The sequence below is a fragment of the Rhinolophus sinicus genome, chromosome 9 (genome assembly GCF_057876585.1).
Source record: "Rhinolophus sinicus isolate RSI-liver-muscle chromosome 9, RSI-T2T, whole genome shotgun sequence".
Taxonomy (NCBI): Eukaryota; Metazoa; Chordata; class Mammalia; order Chiroptera; family Rhinolophidae; genus Rhinolophus; species Rhinolophus sinicus.
The window spans coordinates 37,099,837-37,114,905 of NC_142509.1; the positions used below are offsets into that span (position 1 = coordinate 37,099,837).

Consider the following 15,069-nt stretch of genomic DNA (forward strand, 5'->3'; position numbering starts at 1 on the left):
GTCCAATCCTGCTTCCTGCTGACGTCGCCCGTGGCCACACTCAGGCCAGGCCTGGCGCAAGGCAGGAGGGGACACCCACTGAACCTCTGCTTCCCCCACTCCTTCCTGCACTGGCCAAGGGTGACATGTCTTCCTGAGCTCCAGACAGGGCCTGGCCTGGCCAGCAGCCAGAAGTGGCTGCCATGGCTTCAGGATTCACAAGGACCCATCTTCCTCCTGGGGACTGGAGGGTGTGGGGGAGGGGCGGCAGGCACAGGTCACTGAGTTCAGCAGCATCTCATGAGGCCTCTTGCATACTCCAGCGCTAGGGAACTCACCCCTGCACCAGGCGTGGCCACTGTCAGGATGCATGGACCCAGGCTGAACCCCACTTCCTATAACAGGATCCTGCGTCTGCTCACTGTACTTTCTCTACAGCCCTCAATGGAAGTCTGGCCCTCCGAGGTCAGCGGGACTGAGAGCCAACCCCATACTCCAAATTGCCCTTCCTCATCCACAAGCCCTCAGCAAGGCTCACCCGTCTGTGGGAATGTGACTGGCCAGCTCCCCACCTTTGCGCCACGGCCCATGGTCCACTGCTTGCCCAGAAGGACCACCGTCCGCGCAGTGGTGTGTGAGCCCTGTCTAGTGACAGTGGGACAGGCCCACGAGGGAAGCCAGGGGCTCGCTCTTGTGGTCTCCCCAGGCATCCACTCCCTCCTGCCCTCATCACCCTCACCTGGGGAACAGGGCAATGGAGGTGACCTCAGAGGGTCGGGGAGGGGGGGGCCCATGCTGGGGCTCTGGGACCCCTCCTGTTCACGCCTGCTTCTCAGCTGCCAGCGATGCTGCCACCCACCAGAGTTCAGGGTCAGGGACACAGAGGGCGACCTTCTCTAGCAGCCTCAGCTACGTCTCACTCAGCCTTAGCTCGGCTGCCCCTTGGCTCATAAACCTTCAATGGCTCCCGCTGTCACACCCCAGTCCAGAGGGAAAACCCCACCCACATGTACACCTGCTGCTGCCTCCCTGGCATACAGGGGGCGCTCAGTAAAGGCTTGCTGCGTGCCCAAGGAGGGCAGCGTCCAACGCTGACGGCTGTCTGGGGGCCAGGCGTTGCCCTTTAAAATAGGAACTCATCTGCTCCTCGCAGTCCTCAAGCAGGTCCCGTTCTTACCTGCTTCAGAGAGGAAACCGAGCACAAGGTGGAAAGGTATCCACGGGCACTGGTCAGTGAGCGGGAGGGCCGGGAGTGAACCCTCCCGCCCAGAGCCCTGCCCTCCACCACTCTGCTAGGCTGCTTCTCTGAATGAGTGAATGAATAAATGAATCGGCCAACCAACCAACCAACCAACCACCCAGCCAGTCCAGGAGCAGACATACTCCATATCTGACTGACAACCAAGGGAGACGTGCCAGCCCAGCCGCCAGCTGCCACAAGCACACAACCGCCACCACCACTGTGGCTCTCACTCACGGAAGTTCTCGCGACACGCCAGGTCCCATTCTAAATGCTTTACATACTTCCACTCAAACGATTCCTACCACCTTGCTGGGTGGGGTCTCTGGTCCTCCAACCCTGCTGTCAAGTTTTAGGGTCCCCAGGGGTGCAGTGGGCCATGCCCTGGGGAAACCTGGAAAGTGAGGCCTGGGGCCCGTGCAAGAGAAGCAGATGCCTGTAACCCAATGGCCTAGGCTATGGGGATCGTGGAGGGGCAGAGGGGAGGGAAGGGGGAGGCAGGGAGGAAGACCAGGTGGGAGGGAACAGGAAGTCACTGCACCCTCCCCCTCACTGAGTCTTCCTCGCTCTCGGCGGAAAGCCAGAGTCCTGGGAAGATCTAGGAAAAGGCAGAGCTCCTGGTGTACAGGAGAGCCCTCTGGAAGCTTGAGGAGCATCACAGACCAATTCCAGGGGCCCCGGCAAGCAGGGATGTGAAGGACGTACAGCCCAACTGGAGTGACAGGGAATAAAGTCCAACTGAAGCCTGGGGCCGGCCTCAGCCCTGACCACAGGGGCACGAATAGTATCCCCCTAGAACACTCAGGGGGGCTGGAAAGGGGTGCCCTGAAATTCTGCACAGCGCTCTCAAGGAGAGTTCCATCAGGGTGGTTCTGTCCTCGGCCCGCTGTGTGCTGTGCAGCTTCAGCAGCCTGCCCCACTTCTCTGGACCTCAGAGGGCTGCACGGGGAAGCAACTCAGCATTGCCTCCCAGGACAGACTGCACAAACTTCCAACCCAGCAAGAGGTGGCCCGATCTGGGGAAGTGGGGCTGGAGGGAGGACAGCTGAGTGTCCCCCTCCTGTACCTTCATCTCTACAAGGAAATATGCAGCCTGCCACTAAGAGCGTGGGTCCTCGGCTCACACAGCTGTGGAGTCAAACCCAAGCCAGCTGCTTATGAGCCTGACTGAGCCTCAGTTTCCCCATATCTGAAATGTCGACAATGGTGACAATGCCTGGCATGTCACAAGTGTGCTCAAGTTGGGGGAGGAGCAGAGACCACCCCCAAATGGCCCTCACTTCCAGGAACCAGCTGCAGAGGAAGCAGCCTCTCCGTGGAGAACATGTGTATGCTCCGTGAGGCCAGTCCACTCCTTCTGTGCTGCTGGGGGAGGGAAAGGTCTCAGCCCCTGGAGCCCCTGGGAGGCCCGGGCTGGGCTGGCTGCTCCCTGACCTGTCCTTCCCTCCCTAAGGGCGGTCCGAAGGCCGTGAGGTCATACAGGGTGGGGGAGACGCTCACTTGGGGCTCCTTTGCCTCTGGGTCTTCATTCCAATGCACTGACAGCCACACATCCCACGTGACGTGAGCCAGTGTGGGCCACAGCAGGGTCCTGCCTCAGGCCCTAGCCGCTCTATAGGCCCTCAGAGGTGTCGGAAAGGAGTGCTGGGGGCAAAGGCTGCAGCAGGGCCTGGAACGCGGCCGCACGCCTGCCCGTCCCCGTTCCCAGGAGAGATGCTTATGGCACGATCGACCCTGCAGCCATCCCGTGGATATCGCTGGGCACGCACAGTCAAAGGCCCCAGGCCTGGCTGGGAGGCCCCGGGGGGTGGGCAGGGGGTGCTCACCATCTTCAGTTTGTGCTGCTGCAGGATCTCATCCAGATTCTGCCTCTTCTTGTAGTTGAAGTAGAAGTTTTTACACTGCGACACCGTCTTGGAGCCCACCATGCGGGCGATGGCCGACCAGTTCCGGCCATGTTCCAGGAGACCTGAGGGAGGGGAAGGGCGGCAGGTGAGGGGCTGTGCCCACGGCCTGGGGGACACAGAGCCCCAGGCAGAAAGCAACCCCAACACCAGGCCTGACGCTCACTGCTCGGGTCTAAGACCCCCAGAAGAAGTGATGGCTGGCGGGGGGCACCAGAGGGTGGAATAGGGGGCCTGGCCTCCCCAGGCTGCATGAGAGACGCCTAGGCTCTCGGTACCGAAGGGAGATGGGTGCTTGCCCTGGGTGTGCCCCCACCAAGGGGCTGAGGTCTGGGGCACAGACCCCGCTCAGGCCCCCACTTCTCCTCCCTCCCTGCTGTCGTGACCCAGTACTGACACACTCGCAGCTGCAGGCGAGGCCTCAGGAGACCGGCTGCACCGGGCCAGGGAAAGGAAGGAATGTGTGAGCGAGGCGGGGGGGGGGGGGGGGGGGGGGGGAAGAGTCCAGGTGGGGGTGCGCGGGGGCCAGAGCGTTTGTACCTAGGTTAACTGGGACACCCCAGGGGCCAAAGGTCCCCGTGGACACCTCAAGGCCCACCCAGGACTCGGGGCCTACTGGGATGGTCCAGGGGCTGAACGTGAACTTGCCCTTAAACCATAGCCCCCATCTCCGTGAGCTGCTTTCTCCGTCTCACAGCCCCCAGGAAGTGGCAGACCCACCCCACCCCAAACCCACTGAGGTCAGAGAAAGTTCCCTCCATCCCCACAAACTCAAGCCAGAGCTGTACCCCCGCCCCCCTTTTATTTTCAATGCCCTAAACACCAGGCTCAGCAGAAACACACACCCCCACCGGACCTAGACGCAGCGCCCCCTAGAGGGAAGCCTGGCCCGGGATCTCACCCCACCTGCCTTCAGCGTTTGGGCTGCATCTCTGCATTTGGGCCTAGGTCTCTGGGCAGCAGGGTGCCTTATGCCAGGGCAAGTCTGCCGAGCAGGTAGGGCAGCCCACTTCCCCATGATGGCCAGTGGCCAGGGGAGAGGCAGGAGGCGGCTCCAGCCCTCTGGGGGCCGGGGGCAGGACGGGGGGAGGGGGAGGCAGGGGCCTGGGGGCGGCAGGTGTGAAGCCCAAGTCCCTTGCTGGGAACACAGGCCTCTGAGCCCTAGAGTTGGACTTGTAACGACTGATGAAAGATTTCCCATAACAAAGTTTGAGGCCATTTTCCTCGAATCCAATCCAGCTGCAGCAGGGAGGCCACAACTGAAATTCTGCAGGGGTGCGGGAGCCTGAGGGGCCGGCAGTCTGTGCTGGCATTTCGTCTTTCATTCATCCAGCCATCCAGCCTCCATCCCTCCACCCCTCCATCCCCCCATCCAAACATGTGCCGTTGACTTGCTACATACAAGGCTCTAACAAAAATAAAATAACAGCAGCAGAAACAACATCAACAAACCACTGTGTCGCACGGCCAAGTGACCGGAGTTCGCAAAGCCCTTCAAAGACTTGCTTTCGTCTCATCCTTGCTGCGAGGCCATGACCGGTTTCCCTTCCCCAGGAAGGGGGGCATGGTAACTCACAAGCTTGTGGGACAAGCCCAGGGGTCCAGTGGGCGTGGGGATCCAGGGTTTCTGTTCTCCCACCTCTGGACCCAGCAGGTGGGGGTGGGGCTGGACTGACAGGCCACCTGCTCCCCTGCGGAGGCCACAGGGCCACGTGGCTACCCGGCTTCTCAGGGTTCCTCAAGGACAGGGGGGAGGGGGGGACGTGGGATCAAGTGCAACCCAGCCCCCTGACCTTTCCCTCTGCCTGCGCCAGCAGCAGCAGCTGCCACTTCCACAGAACCTGGCGGAGGACGATGGGGACGCGCGTTTATTTATATTTCCCCAGCCGGGGCCAAGAGAGCCCAGGCAAACACGTCGGTCCGGAACCCTGGGTGGGAGGGGGTGGGTCTCCCATCTGGGCCTGGGGGGGCGGGGGCATAGAGCACCCAGAGGGTGGCGGGACCCTGGGGAGGCTGACATTTGTGAACTGGGCAAATAAATAAGGAGGTGGATGGGAGTCTGGCTAGGGGTTGGGGTCCTAATTAATTCCACTTGTGGCAGCAGCAAGAGCTGATGGGGGGGTTCACCCAGCCCTTGCCGGGAGCGAGAGGCTTGTGAAGAGCCCTGGACGTAGTTCTTCACACAGAACACTGTCCACACTCCCCAGAACAGGCTGTGTGGTCTTGGCCACCCCACTGCTCTTAGACCTCAGTTTCCTTGACTGCTGCGTGAGGGCTGGGGGGAGTGTCCCACTACCGCTGCCTGGGCCCCTGGGATGGGGGCAGGCAGCTCGGGCTTCCTTCTGGTTCCTGTTCTGGGAACCCCAGATTGAGGGAGAAGCACTTTAGATCCTGCCATGCCTGAGAGACCACCTGACTCAGACCCAGCTGAAGCCCCCACCCCCACGTCGGTCCACCTGGAGAACACACCTCTGGCTCGCTCCAACCAAGACCCCCAAGGCTTCCCCCAATACCCAGGTCTTACCCTCTTTCCCGAGAGCTCCAGCACAACAGCCAGAAAAGCAGGGGAGGGGATTCCAAGGGAAAGGGCGGGGGTGGGAATCCACAGACACAGAACTCCTAAGTCCCCGACCCTGGGCTGCCTGATGGCCATGGCCCCCCATCCCTGTCACCATGGCCCAAACCCCCCCACCGCCCCCCCTCCCCGGGCCACTCACTCACATCCTCTCATCTGCGTCTCCCCCTCGGCCAAGTTTTCCGGAAACATACGGCTTGGAGGATGCTCCAGGGAGCGGAGCTGGGAGCCGCGGGCTGGGAGGTGGGAGGCTGGGCGGCCGCGGTGCCGGCTCTGGCGTCTGCTGGCGGCTCAGCTCAGCTCAGCCTCACATCCTTCTCCTCCAACAGCGCCAGGGAGGAGGGAGGGAGGGAGGGAGGGAGGGAGGGAGGAGAAGGGGGGAGGAGGGGAGGGGGAGGGGGAGGAGGGAGGGAGGAGAGAAGGGAGGGGGAGGAGGAGGGGGAGGGGGAGGGACCGCAGGCAGGCGGAGGCTGGCTCCGTAGAAGGGTGGTGAGGCAGCTCCTTGCTGCCAGCCTGGCCCAGGCTCCAGCACTGCCACCCCTGACACTGTCCCCACCCCGCACCCCGCTGCTGCGGGTGAGTGAGGTGCCCTTCGCCGATGGGAAGTTGTCAGTTGTGTTCTTGGTGGCCTGTGCCAGGCGTCACCAGGGCTCACACTGCCTGTGGCTCCTCCAGGCACAAGGAGCTCAGAGCGGGCACTCAGCAAGGGGCACTGGCCTGCAACCCTGGACCCTGACGCCCCTGCTGGACAAAGTCCAAAGACCCAAGCCCAACGGGCCGCGGTGCCCCAGTGGCCTCGCTCGAGCTTCCTGCTGCCTGACCCAGAGACGCGTCAGGGCTGAATGTGACCTCCAGACGAAGGCTCGAGGGAGCGGGCGGGGGAGCGTGGCAGAAGCCCAGGTTCAGAAGGGGCGGGCCAACTTGGCACTGGCCTCCCCCCCCCTTCCCCGTCTGTGGCGGTGGCGGCGTCAGCAGCGGTAAGAACAGATGAGGGTTCAGAAAAACAGCTTCTCCACCCCGGCAGACGGGAGCAAACAGCGTCTTCCACTGTCATTCCCCTGCGCCAGGTCCACCTGCGGTCTGCCCACAACCAGGCCTGATGCTACTCAGACGAGCCAGGCCCTCCGTGGGGGACTCTGGGCGTCTGGCGAAGGCTGGAAGGGGACCATACACTCCTTCAGCACCTACCAGCCAGGCCAGGGTGGACAGGGCTGGCTTAGCAATGGGGGAGGAAGTACAGGTTTTGAGGAGACTATTCAAGTGCAAAGAGACCTCCAACCATCTGTTGTGGGGGGTAAGGTTTGGAGTTCCCAAAGGGCTCTAGGCTGCTCTCTGTAGCCAGCGCCTCTCTCCTCCCTCTCAGAAAACCACCCCCCACCACCAGGTCAGCCTGCTCCCCATACAAACACCTGCCACGGGTGTCCCAGCAGTTCCTGGGAGGTTGAAAGCTAACTGAGTTGGACTTTGGGGCCAGATCCAGGTCACAACCGATTTTTCCAGCTCCGAGGTCACTGACCTGCTTGTCCCTTTAGCCCTCAGCCTTTCCATCCTGCCCATGGAAACCCAAGAACAGACCACAGGTCTCAGAAGCACCCAGTCCCCAGCCTGTGCCACCAGCCCTTGCACTGGGGGACTACGCCGGAGAGGAGAGAAGACCCCATCCGTGTCAGAGACCCTAGACTTGAGTTCTCCACAGGGCGCTACAAGCCAGCTTTTAAGAATGCCAATTCAATCCTGTCACTGCTCTGCTTCAAGTCTTCCCATGAGGACCCAAAAGCTCTTGGAACAAAATCCAATGGCTCAGTGTGGAGCCAGCCCCGCCCACCTGTATGGCCTGCTTCCTACCCCTCCCCTTGCTCACTCACACCACTCACTGGGATCTTTAAGCCCAGCCCTGGAATGTGCCCCAGGACATTTGCATTGGCTATTCCTTCTGCCTGCATGGCTTTTTCACAGATCCGCCTCTGCTCTCTTTCAGCTCTGAGCTTAACTGAGTGACACCTCCTCAGAGCAGCCTTCCCTGACCACCTATCCAAAGTCGTGGTCCCAGTCACTCTGCCATCATAGGGTTTTGTCATCCTTGGAGCACTTACCACTCCCTGAAATTAGCTCCTTTGTTCCATTATCCTCTGATTGCCATGTCTCTGGCAACCACAATTGCTAGGCTTGCGGGAGGCGCTTGGCAAATGAACAAAGCTCCAGACACTCCACGCTTCTGGGTCTGGAGGCCTATTGGGTGTCCCACAGGTATCTGCTACTTCTCTAGGGCTCCTGGGAAGGAGCTCCCAAAAGAGGAGGGGGCTGAGGGTTTACCCCCACAGGGTGCCCTGACCTTCCCCAGAAGAGGCAGGAGGAGTGCCCACCTCTCCACCCGGGAGTGTGCCCACATATGGTGCCCAGACGGCAGATTCTGCCAATGTCCCCTGCGGTCTGGATTCTCCGACCCCACTTCTAATTTCTAAGGAAGGAGTTTCGTTCTGAAGAGTCAGGAGGCAGGAACTAGGAAGTGAAATTGACCAAGACAGGAAGTCAAGCCAGGAGGTCTGAGTCACGGACTCCGAGCATGGAATGAGGTGAAGGAGCAGGGGGTGGCCGCAGGGGTGGTGGCTTGGGGGGTCTCAGGCTGGCCGCTGGCTACACTGGCCACCCTCAGCGGGAGCTTCTCATATGCCATCCAGGGACCTGTGACAAACCGTTCTCACAGGAGCAGTGACTCAGCCCCCAGAGAGAGGCACTGTCCCTTCCAAGCTGCCACCCTCTCAGAGTCCCTGCCACAGACAGCTCTCTCCCCTGGGAAACTGCACCAACAGCCAACCCCCACCCCACCACCGAGTTCAGATAAACTGCGGTGGGTGCCCTTCTAGCACCCGTGGGCACATCGCCACCGGTCCTGGAAACATCACAGTTGCTCTCCGGAAACCAACACCTCTCGCCCCACCAGAAAACACACGGGCTCTCGCCACCCCAGCGGCCCCTCCAACTCCTGAAGCTTTCTTTTCTCTCCATGAAAAGCACAGGCTGCCTGTAAGGGGGGCCCCTCCACACGCATCCCGCCAACCACCATGTTCCAAAACAAACTCCAGTTTGTGAACAAAATTTTCTTCCCAAAACACTATCAATGGAGGGGGAAAAAATCCAGCAGACATAATCCTGAGTCATGCCACTTCCTTATTTCCGAAACCCCAAGCCCTGGGTGGGCACGACAGGGACTCAGCCACTCCGTCGGGAACCATTCTGGGCGCTGACTGCGCGGCAGCGCTTCTGAAACGCCCTCCAGTCCTGAAATCCCATTGAGACAACTTCACACCTGGACCTGACTTACCTTTTCCTTTCCGCCTATTCTTTTTAAAATAAGCTGTGATGCCTCCTTTAGCCACAGCTTCAGCAATTATGGCTGCAAATCATAGAGACGCAGTGAGATAGCTACTCTTCCCCTAGCACACAATAAAATACACATTTACTAAAATGAAAAAAACCACCTGTGTACAATCCACTGGTGCCTTGCCTAACACTTTGGGAAATGCCAAGTTTCGCGTTATGCTTGTTTACCTATAAGGCAGAGCCGAGCCCAGCGCTCCCGGGCTATAAGCCCCGGCTCACCACTCAGCCTCTGGGCCTTGGTTTTCACATCTCAAAGCTGAAGTCGTGTGTGCGTGTGTACACGTGTGCACACACATGTGGAAAGCTCACTTCGAGGGTCCCATGGGGGACTGAGATAACCCACACAAGGAGCTCAACCAGTGAGCACTTGCCACGTGGTCACAGGCATCAACTGCCACATGACTCTTTCCCTGAAGGCACGCCTCGAACACTTCCGTGTGGCTTTTCCTACTGGGGGGTGAAGGAGGGCTGGCAGATGCCTGACTTCATCTTCAAGGGTGCTGACAAGGAACAAGAGAGGGGTCTGGAGCCTGTCCCTGGGTCTGGCTGTCCCCCTGAGTTCATTCAAAAACTCCGACTTTCTCCTGAATCATTACGGCAGCCTATCATCTCCCACATGCCAGAAGCATCCAGGTCGGGAGGCAACAGGACCGAAACCTGGCTGCTCCACAGCAGTGTCACCAGCCCGAGGGTGGTAGCAGTCCCCTGGGACACTGTCCCTTCTAAGAAGCCTAACGCCACCCTGCCCCTGTACATCAACCCTCCTCAGGTACCTTGTCTCGGGCTGGGCCCTCACTGATACCTGCGCCCAGAACCCCGGCCCAGCAGCTCCTGGCCCTGCGTACTCAGCACTGCACCACACGCTTCTGAGACGCCCTCCAGCCCTGACATCCCATCGAGACAACTTCACACCTGCACCTCCGTGAGCATCAGTGAATGTGTGCACGGCTGGCGAGGCCGAGCACTCAGGCTGTCCCTCTCCTCGGTACCTGCAGTGGAGGCAGCTCTGTGGCTGGGGGCTCACCCCTACCCCCCGAGCCTCAGACTCTTCATCCGTGAAAACTAATTAAACCAGCCAATATACACACCCAGCACTCTGGAGGGGCAAAGCTATTAGTGGTTTCTCACTCACTCCCCAGGAAAGGGGGTGAGTCCGCAGGCAGAGCTGGCCTGGAGTTACTGGGGGAGAGTTCTGGGGCTGGCCTGGGGCCACCAGGGCCTGGCCCTGCAACACCCTCTGTCCTCTCAGCAGGCAGGCCACTTGAGGTCAGGGAGGAGCTGGGCCAGTGCCTATTCCTGGTCCGGAATGGTGTGACCCGGGGGGCTTCCCACCCCTTCCACAGCTGGCACCTTGCCCACCAGAGAAGGGGGGCTAGGGGTGGGGAGGAGCTGCCAGCAGGGCCCTGGGCCTCCCAGCATGGCTGGGTCAAGACTCTGAGCCAGGCCAGGCTGACCTTTCCCAGGGGAACTAGAGCCTCACATCCCGGCCCAGCGCCTGGCCTGCCCCTCCTGCCCAGTGTGGCGCTGGGCCCGAGGGCGCTCAGCCAGCTCCCTGGGGCTGCCCGATTCCTGGGGAGGCAGCTTTCTGCACATGCTCAGTCCCCACTTGGAGTGAGCCCCAGGGCAGGCAGCCCTGACCCGATACACACAGGAAGGGAAGGAAGGCACCCACCTGCCTACCTGGAACCCTACAGCTATCGTGTTCCCTACCCCACCACCTCCTCATGCTCTTAGGGTAACAGCCAAACTCCATGCTCCAGCTGGGAAGGCCAGGGTCCCAATGGCCTCCCTGTCCCTTGCCTCTGTCCCTCTCACTCTCAGGGTTTCAACAGGTTCTTACTCAATCACACTGCCCTGCCACGGGGATTTTGCATGTGCTGTTCCCTCTGCAGGGGTGTCCTTCCCTCCTTGCTATCTGATTCATGACAGCCGGGCTTGCGGACTAACTCATTCAGCCTTCACACCAGCCCATTCCTACCCTGTAACTAGAGTGCCTGGGTTCAAATCCCAGCTCCACCACTTCACAGCTGCATGACTTCTGGGCCTGTTTCCTCATCTGGATAAAGGAACTAGTATGAGCACCTTCTTCATAAGGTTGGTGGGGACGAAGCATCTTCACAGGTAAAGCAGTTTACCTGTGCAGTTCCCACGCACCCGAAAGTACTGAGAACTGCTCAAGAGTGTTACTGTTACTCAGTACTCCATGCTTTGAGTGTCAGCCCAAAAGCCCTCTCCTTGGGGGAGCTGTCCTGGGCCAGGTGGAAACCCCGCGCTGTAGAACCTTACAAGTGTCATTTTACACCTGTCCAGCAGGCCACTCACATCCTCCCACCTCCCTGAGGTGCACAGAGGCCCCAAGGGGTGCAGCCAGCTACTCGGGGTCCCACACAGTGAGGGACAGAGCTGGGACTCAAAGCCAGGAGGAAAGGCTCCCGCGTCTGTGTGCTATATACCAAGGACCGTACAGACGTGGCTCCTAACGCTTGACACCCCCAGGAGATGGCATCACAGCCACATTTTAGAGAACTAGGGAAACGAGGCTGAGACGGGGATGGGCAGGGCCGGGGCATGTGGGAAGGGGCTGGTTTTAGTGACGAATAGTGACGGGGAGCTGAGTACATTACATCTAAGACATCACTGCCCTAAGCTCTTCGTTTTCTTTCACCAAAACCCCAGAATGGTGGCTGTGCTGGGTTGAAGCATGTCGCCCCACAGCCTGTCAGTGTCACCTTACTTAGAAAGAGCCTTAGGGACGTGACCCAGTTAGATGAGGTCATGCTGGTTTAGGGCGGGACCCTCTAAGAAGAGGGAAATTTGGACAGAGACATAGAGGGACGAAGGCCACGTGAAGACAGAGGCTGGAGATGAGTCTACAACCCAAACAGTGCCCAGCCTGCAGCCGCACGAGGCTGGAGGAGGACGGGCAGGAGCCCGGCCCTGCTGACACCTGCATTTTGGACTTCCAGCCTCCAGGGCTGTGAGCGCCTGTTTGTTGTTTGAAGCTGCCCACTTTGTACTTTGTCACGGCAGCCCCAAGAAACGAATGCAGTGGATGGTACTCTCCTTCCCACCGCACAGGTGAGGAAACTAAGGCACAGAGGGGTTGACTGATTTGCCTGAGGTCACAGCCCTTCAAGGTCCTGAGGCTGAGGTCCAGTTCCCCTCTGGAGGAGGGGGACCCTCTGCAGCTCGTCCTTGCAGACCCAGCTGATGGAAGTGTGCAGAGTGCTCTGGGCAGGCTGTGCTCCCAAGGCCCAGGACACAGGCTGCTTACGTCTGAGAGAGGGACCAGGCCAGGCTCACTTCTGGAAGGCCCTGCCCTACAGAGGGTGAGGCACTGGGTCAATTTAAATGATGGGTAGAAGCAGGGTGGATGCCATCCGCCTTGGGTCCTTTCCTGGGTTTCTGACGGCGAGGGAGGAGGCCCTGGAACATTCTTAGTGCCCCCCCCCCCCGCTGAGAAGGAGTCACTGAGGCTGCCAGCACCTGCCTCCCCACCCCCCTCTCCCCCCTCCACAGCCTGGAACACACAGGCATCAGTAGGCACCCTGAGCGGTAATTGTCCAGATTGCTGTAATTCACAGCGGACGAGCTCGCCGGCGCTCATCGCATTATTACAAATGTCACCGAGCAGGGCCTCGGCGTGCATGGTCCCCGGGGGACTCATGCTGCCAGCTCATGGGCAGGACCCAGGATGAGCTCACTGCTGCCACTGAGGACCCAACCTCGGTGGGGCACACTCGTGTCTCGGGGTGAGTCATCCCGCTGCCCTCCCAGTGCCCGACATGTCCTTCCCAAAGGGAGGGAGAGGCAGCCGACAACCTGGCCAATCTCTACTCCCGGGCGAGAGGGCTGGGGCTGCCGCGAGAACAGAAGACCCCACAGGGAGTGAGAGGCCGGGCCTGCGACACGCACATGGAGCCCTTACTTCCCTGGCGGGTGGATCCCGGGGCAACGTCACTGCCAACAGCGAGACCCCAGGGACTCACGTGAGCTTAAAAACCCCAGGCATTCCACACAAACGCTCACAGCAGCACTATTCACAATCGCCAAAAGGTAAAGACAACCCACACGTCCATCAACCAACAGATGAATGGATGACAAAATGTGCCATGTCTGTCCACATCGTGGAATATGGCATAGCCTGGAAAAGGAATGAAGCAGTGACACGTGCTGCAACACAGATGAGCCTCGAGGACGCGATGTGTGACAGAAGCCAGTCACCTCGCGAAGGGCACACACTGTATGACCCTACTCACGTGAAGGTCCAGGATGGCAAACACAGACAGAGAGCAGGTCAGCAGGTGCCAGAGGCTGGCAGGGCTGCAGTGGGGGAGGAACTGCTAGTGGGGACGGGGCTTCCATCGGGGGTGATAGAAAGTGCTGGAGCTACACAGTGGGCCTGTCTGCACAATGTACATTGGCAATGTATGTAATGCCATTGAATTGCACAGTTTTAAATGGTTAAAATGGTCAATTTTATGAGTATTTTACCAAAATTAAATAACAGGGGGAAAAAAATAACACAATTTTAATAAAGCCTCTTTTGCACCTGATAGCGAAATCCATATAGAAACCACACAGTGGACACAGAAGACAGAGAAAAACAACTATATGGCCCCTTAGGGGGCTGATAGCACCCCTGTGTCCTAACAGTTAGAGAAAATACCCAGGGGTCTCCCCATTAGCAATCCTCAGAGTTGCTACGGGCCTCAACCTACAAGGTGAAGCCAGCGGCTCCTCCCCTGAGTGACGCTGAAGGTCCAGCTGGGCCCTTCCTCCAGGCCTGCCTCACCTGAGGGCGGGAGCTGGAGGAAGGCGCCTGAGGGGAGGGGAGGGGTCGGAGGTGGGGCAGGGCTGCTCAGGTCTGGGGCTGCTCTGGTCAGTTTCTGAAACACCAGGCCAGACACTTGGGCCCCTCAGCACCCTGCCCCCAGGGTGGGGGACGAGCCAGGGCAGGCAGCCCAGCGGTTCAGGGTCTCAGCCTCCAGGCCCCACTGTCCCAATACATGCTGCCGCTACGTGCCCAGGCCTTTCGCTAGCAAGACCATTTATTTGTTCTCTCATCTGTTTGTTCCCTCCTGAGTCACAACCTGGAGCTCTGGGCACAAAGAAGCCGAATGTGCGGGGAGGGCTCGCTCCTGGCCCCTCCACACGAGCTCCAGGACCCGCCAGTCCTCGGCCTCTGCTCCTCGAATCCTTGCCAGGAAAATGGGGACCAAAACAAGACCCACCTCTCAGGGCTGGGGGTCAAGATAAATGAGAGCGAAATGGCAAAACAGGGTTTAGATGCCACCCCAGCCCCAGCATTCCTGTCAGCGCCATGCTGGTCTGACACACCCATCCTCCTGGTACTGGGCATGGGAGAGGGAGGGGCAGGCTGAAGGGTCTCCAGAGATGGCGGAATCCACACTGACATAGCCCGGACACTGCAGGGCCCATCCTCGGGCTCCTCACGGCCAACCCAAATACCCCTCCTATTTCACAGACAGAGAAACTGAGGCCCAGAGACAGGTCACTGAGCCGGGAAGTAAGGACCCAGCTACTGTGGCTCGAATGACCATGCAGGCGGCTCCCGTGGGAGGATGTGGGATTGGCACTTAGCTGTCAGCCTCCCCCAAGATGGAGCAGCTGAGGGGAGTACAGCTGGACCCTCTGGACCCAGGTGGCTGCCAGCAGGCTCTGCACCTCCCCTGAGGTGCCCAGGTGCACTGCCACTGCTCTGCCTACAAGGGCGGGGTGTGCTGGCCCCACAGGGAGCCATCCACCGACTGGGTGCACAGCATGACCTGTGACCCAACAGCACCATGTGGAGCCTGACATGGCCACACAGACCCATCTTCTGGAGGGTAAAACTGAGGCTCCACGGAGAAGGGACCAATCTGAGAAGAGCCCAGAAGCAGAGCCTGCCCTCCCAGAGCACAGCAGAACCCAGGACAGCCCGATGAGTCAACGTCCTCCCCACCACGGAACCTGTAGGACCCGGATGC

General features: G+C 59.8%; 1 protein-coding gene across 29 annotated transcripts in view; it reads right to left on the minus strand.

Annotated features, from left to right (window-relative positions):
• NCOR2 (nuclear receptor corepressor 2) overlaps positions 1–15,069 on the minus strand; it is a 185,489-nt gene that overhangs the window by 47,393 nt on the left and 123,027 nt on the right. For all 29 annotated transcript variants that reach the window (XM_088801070.1, XM_074321476.2, XM_074321465.2 and 26 more), the window contains one exon: positions 3,046–3,188. In XM_088801070.1, coding sequence (XP_088657196.1) covers positions 3,046–3,188 — 143 coding nt within the window. The remainder of the gene's footprint in view (positions 1–3,045; positions 3,189–15,069) is intronic.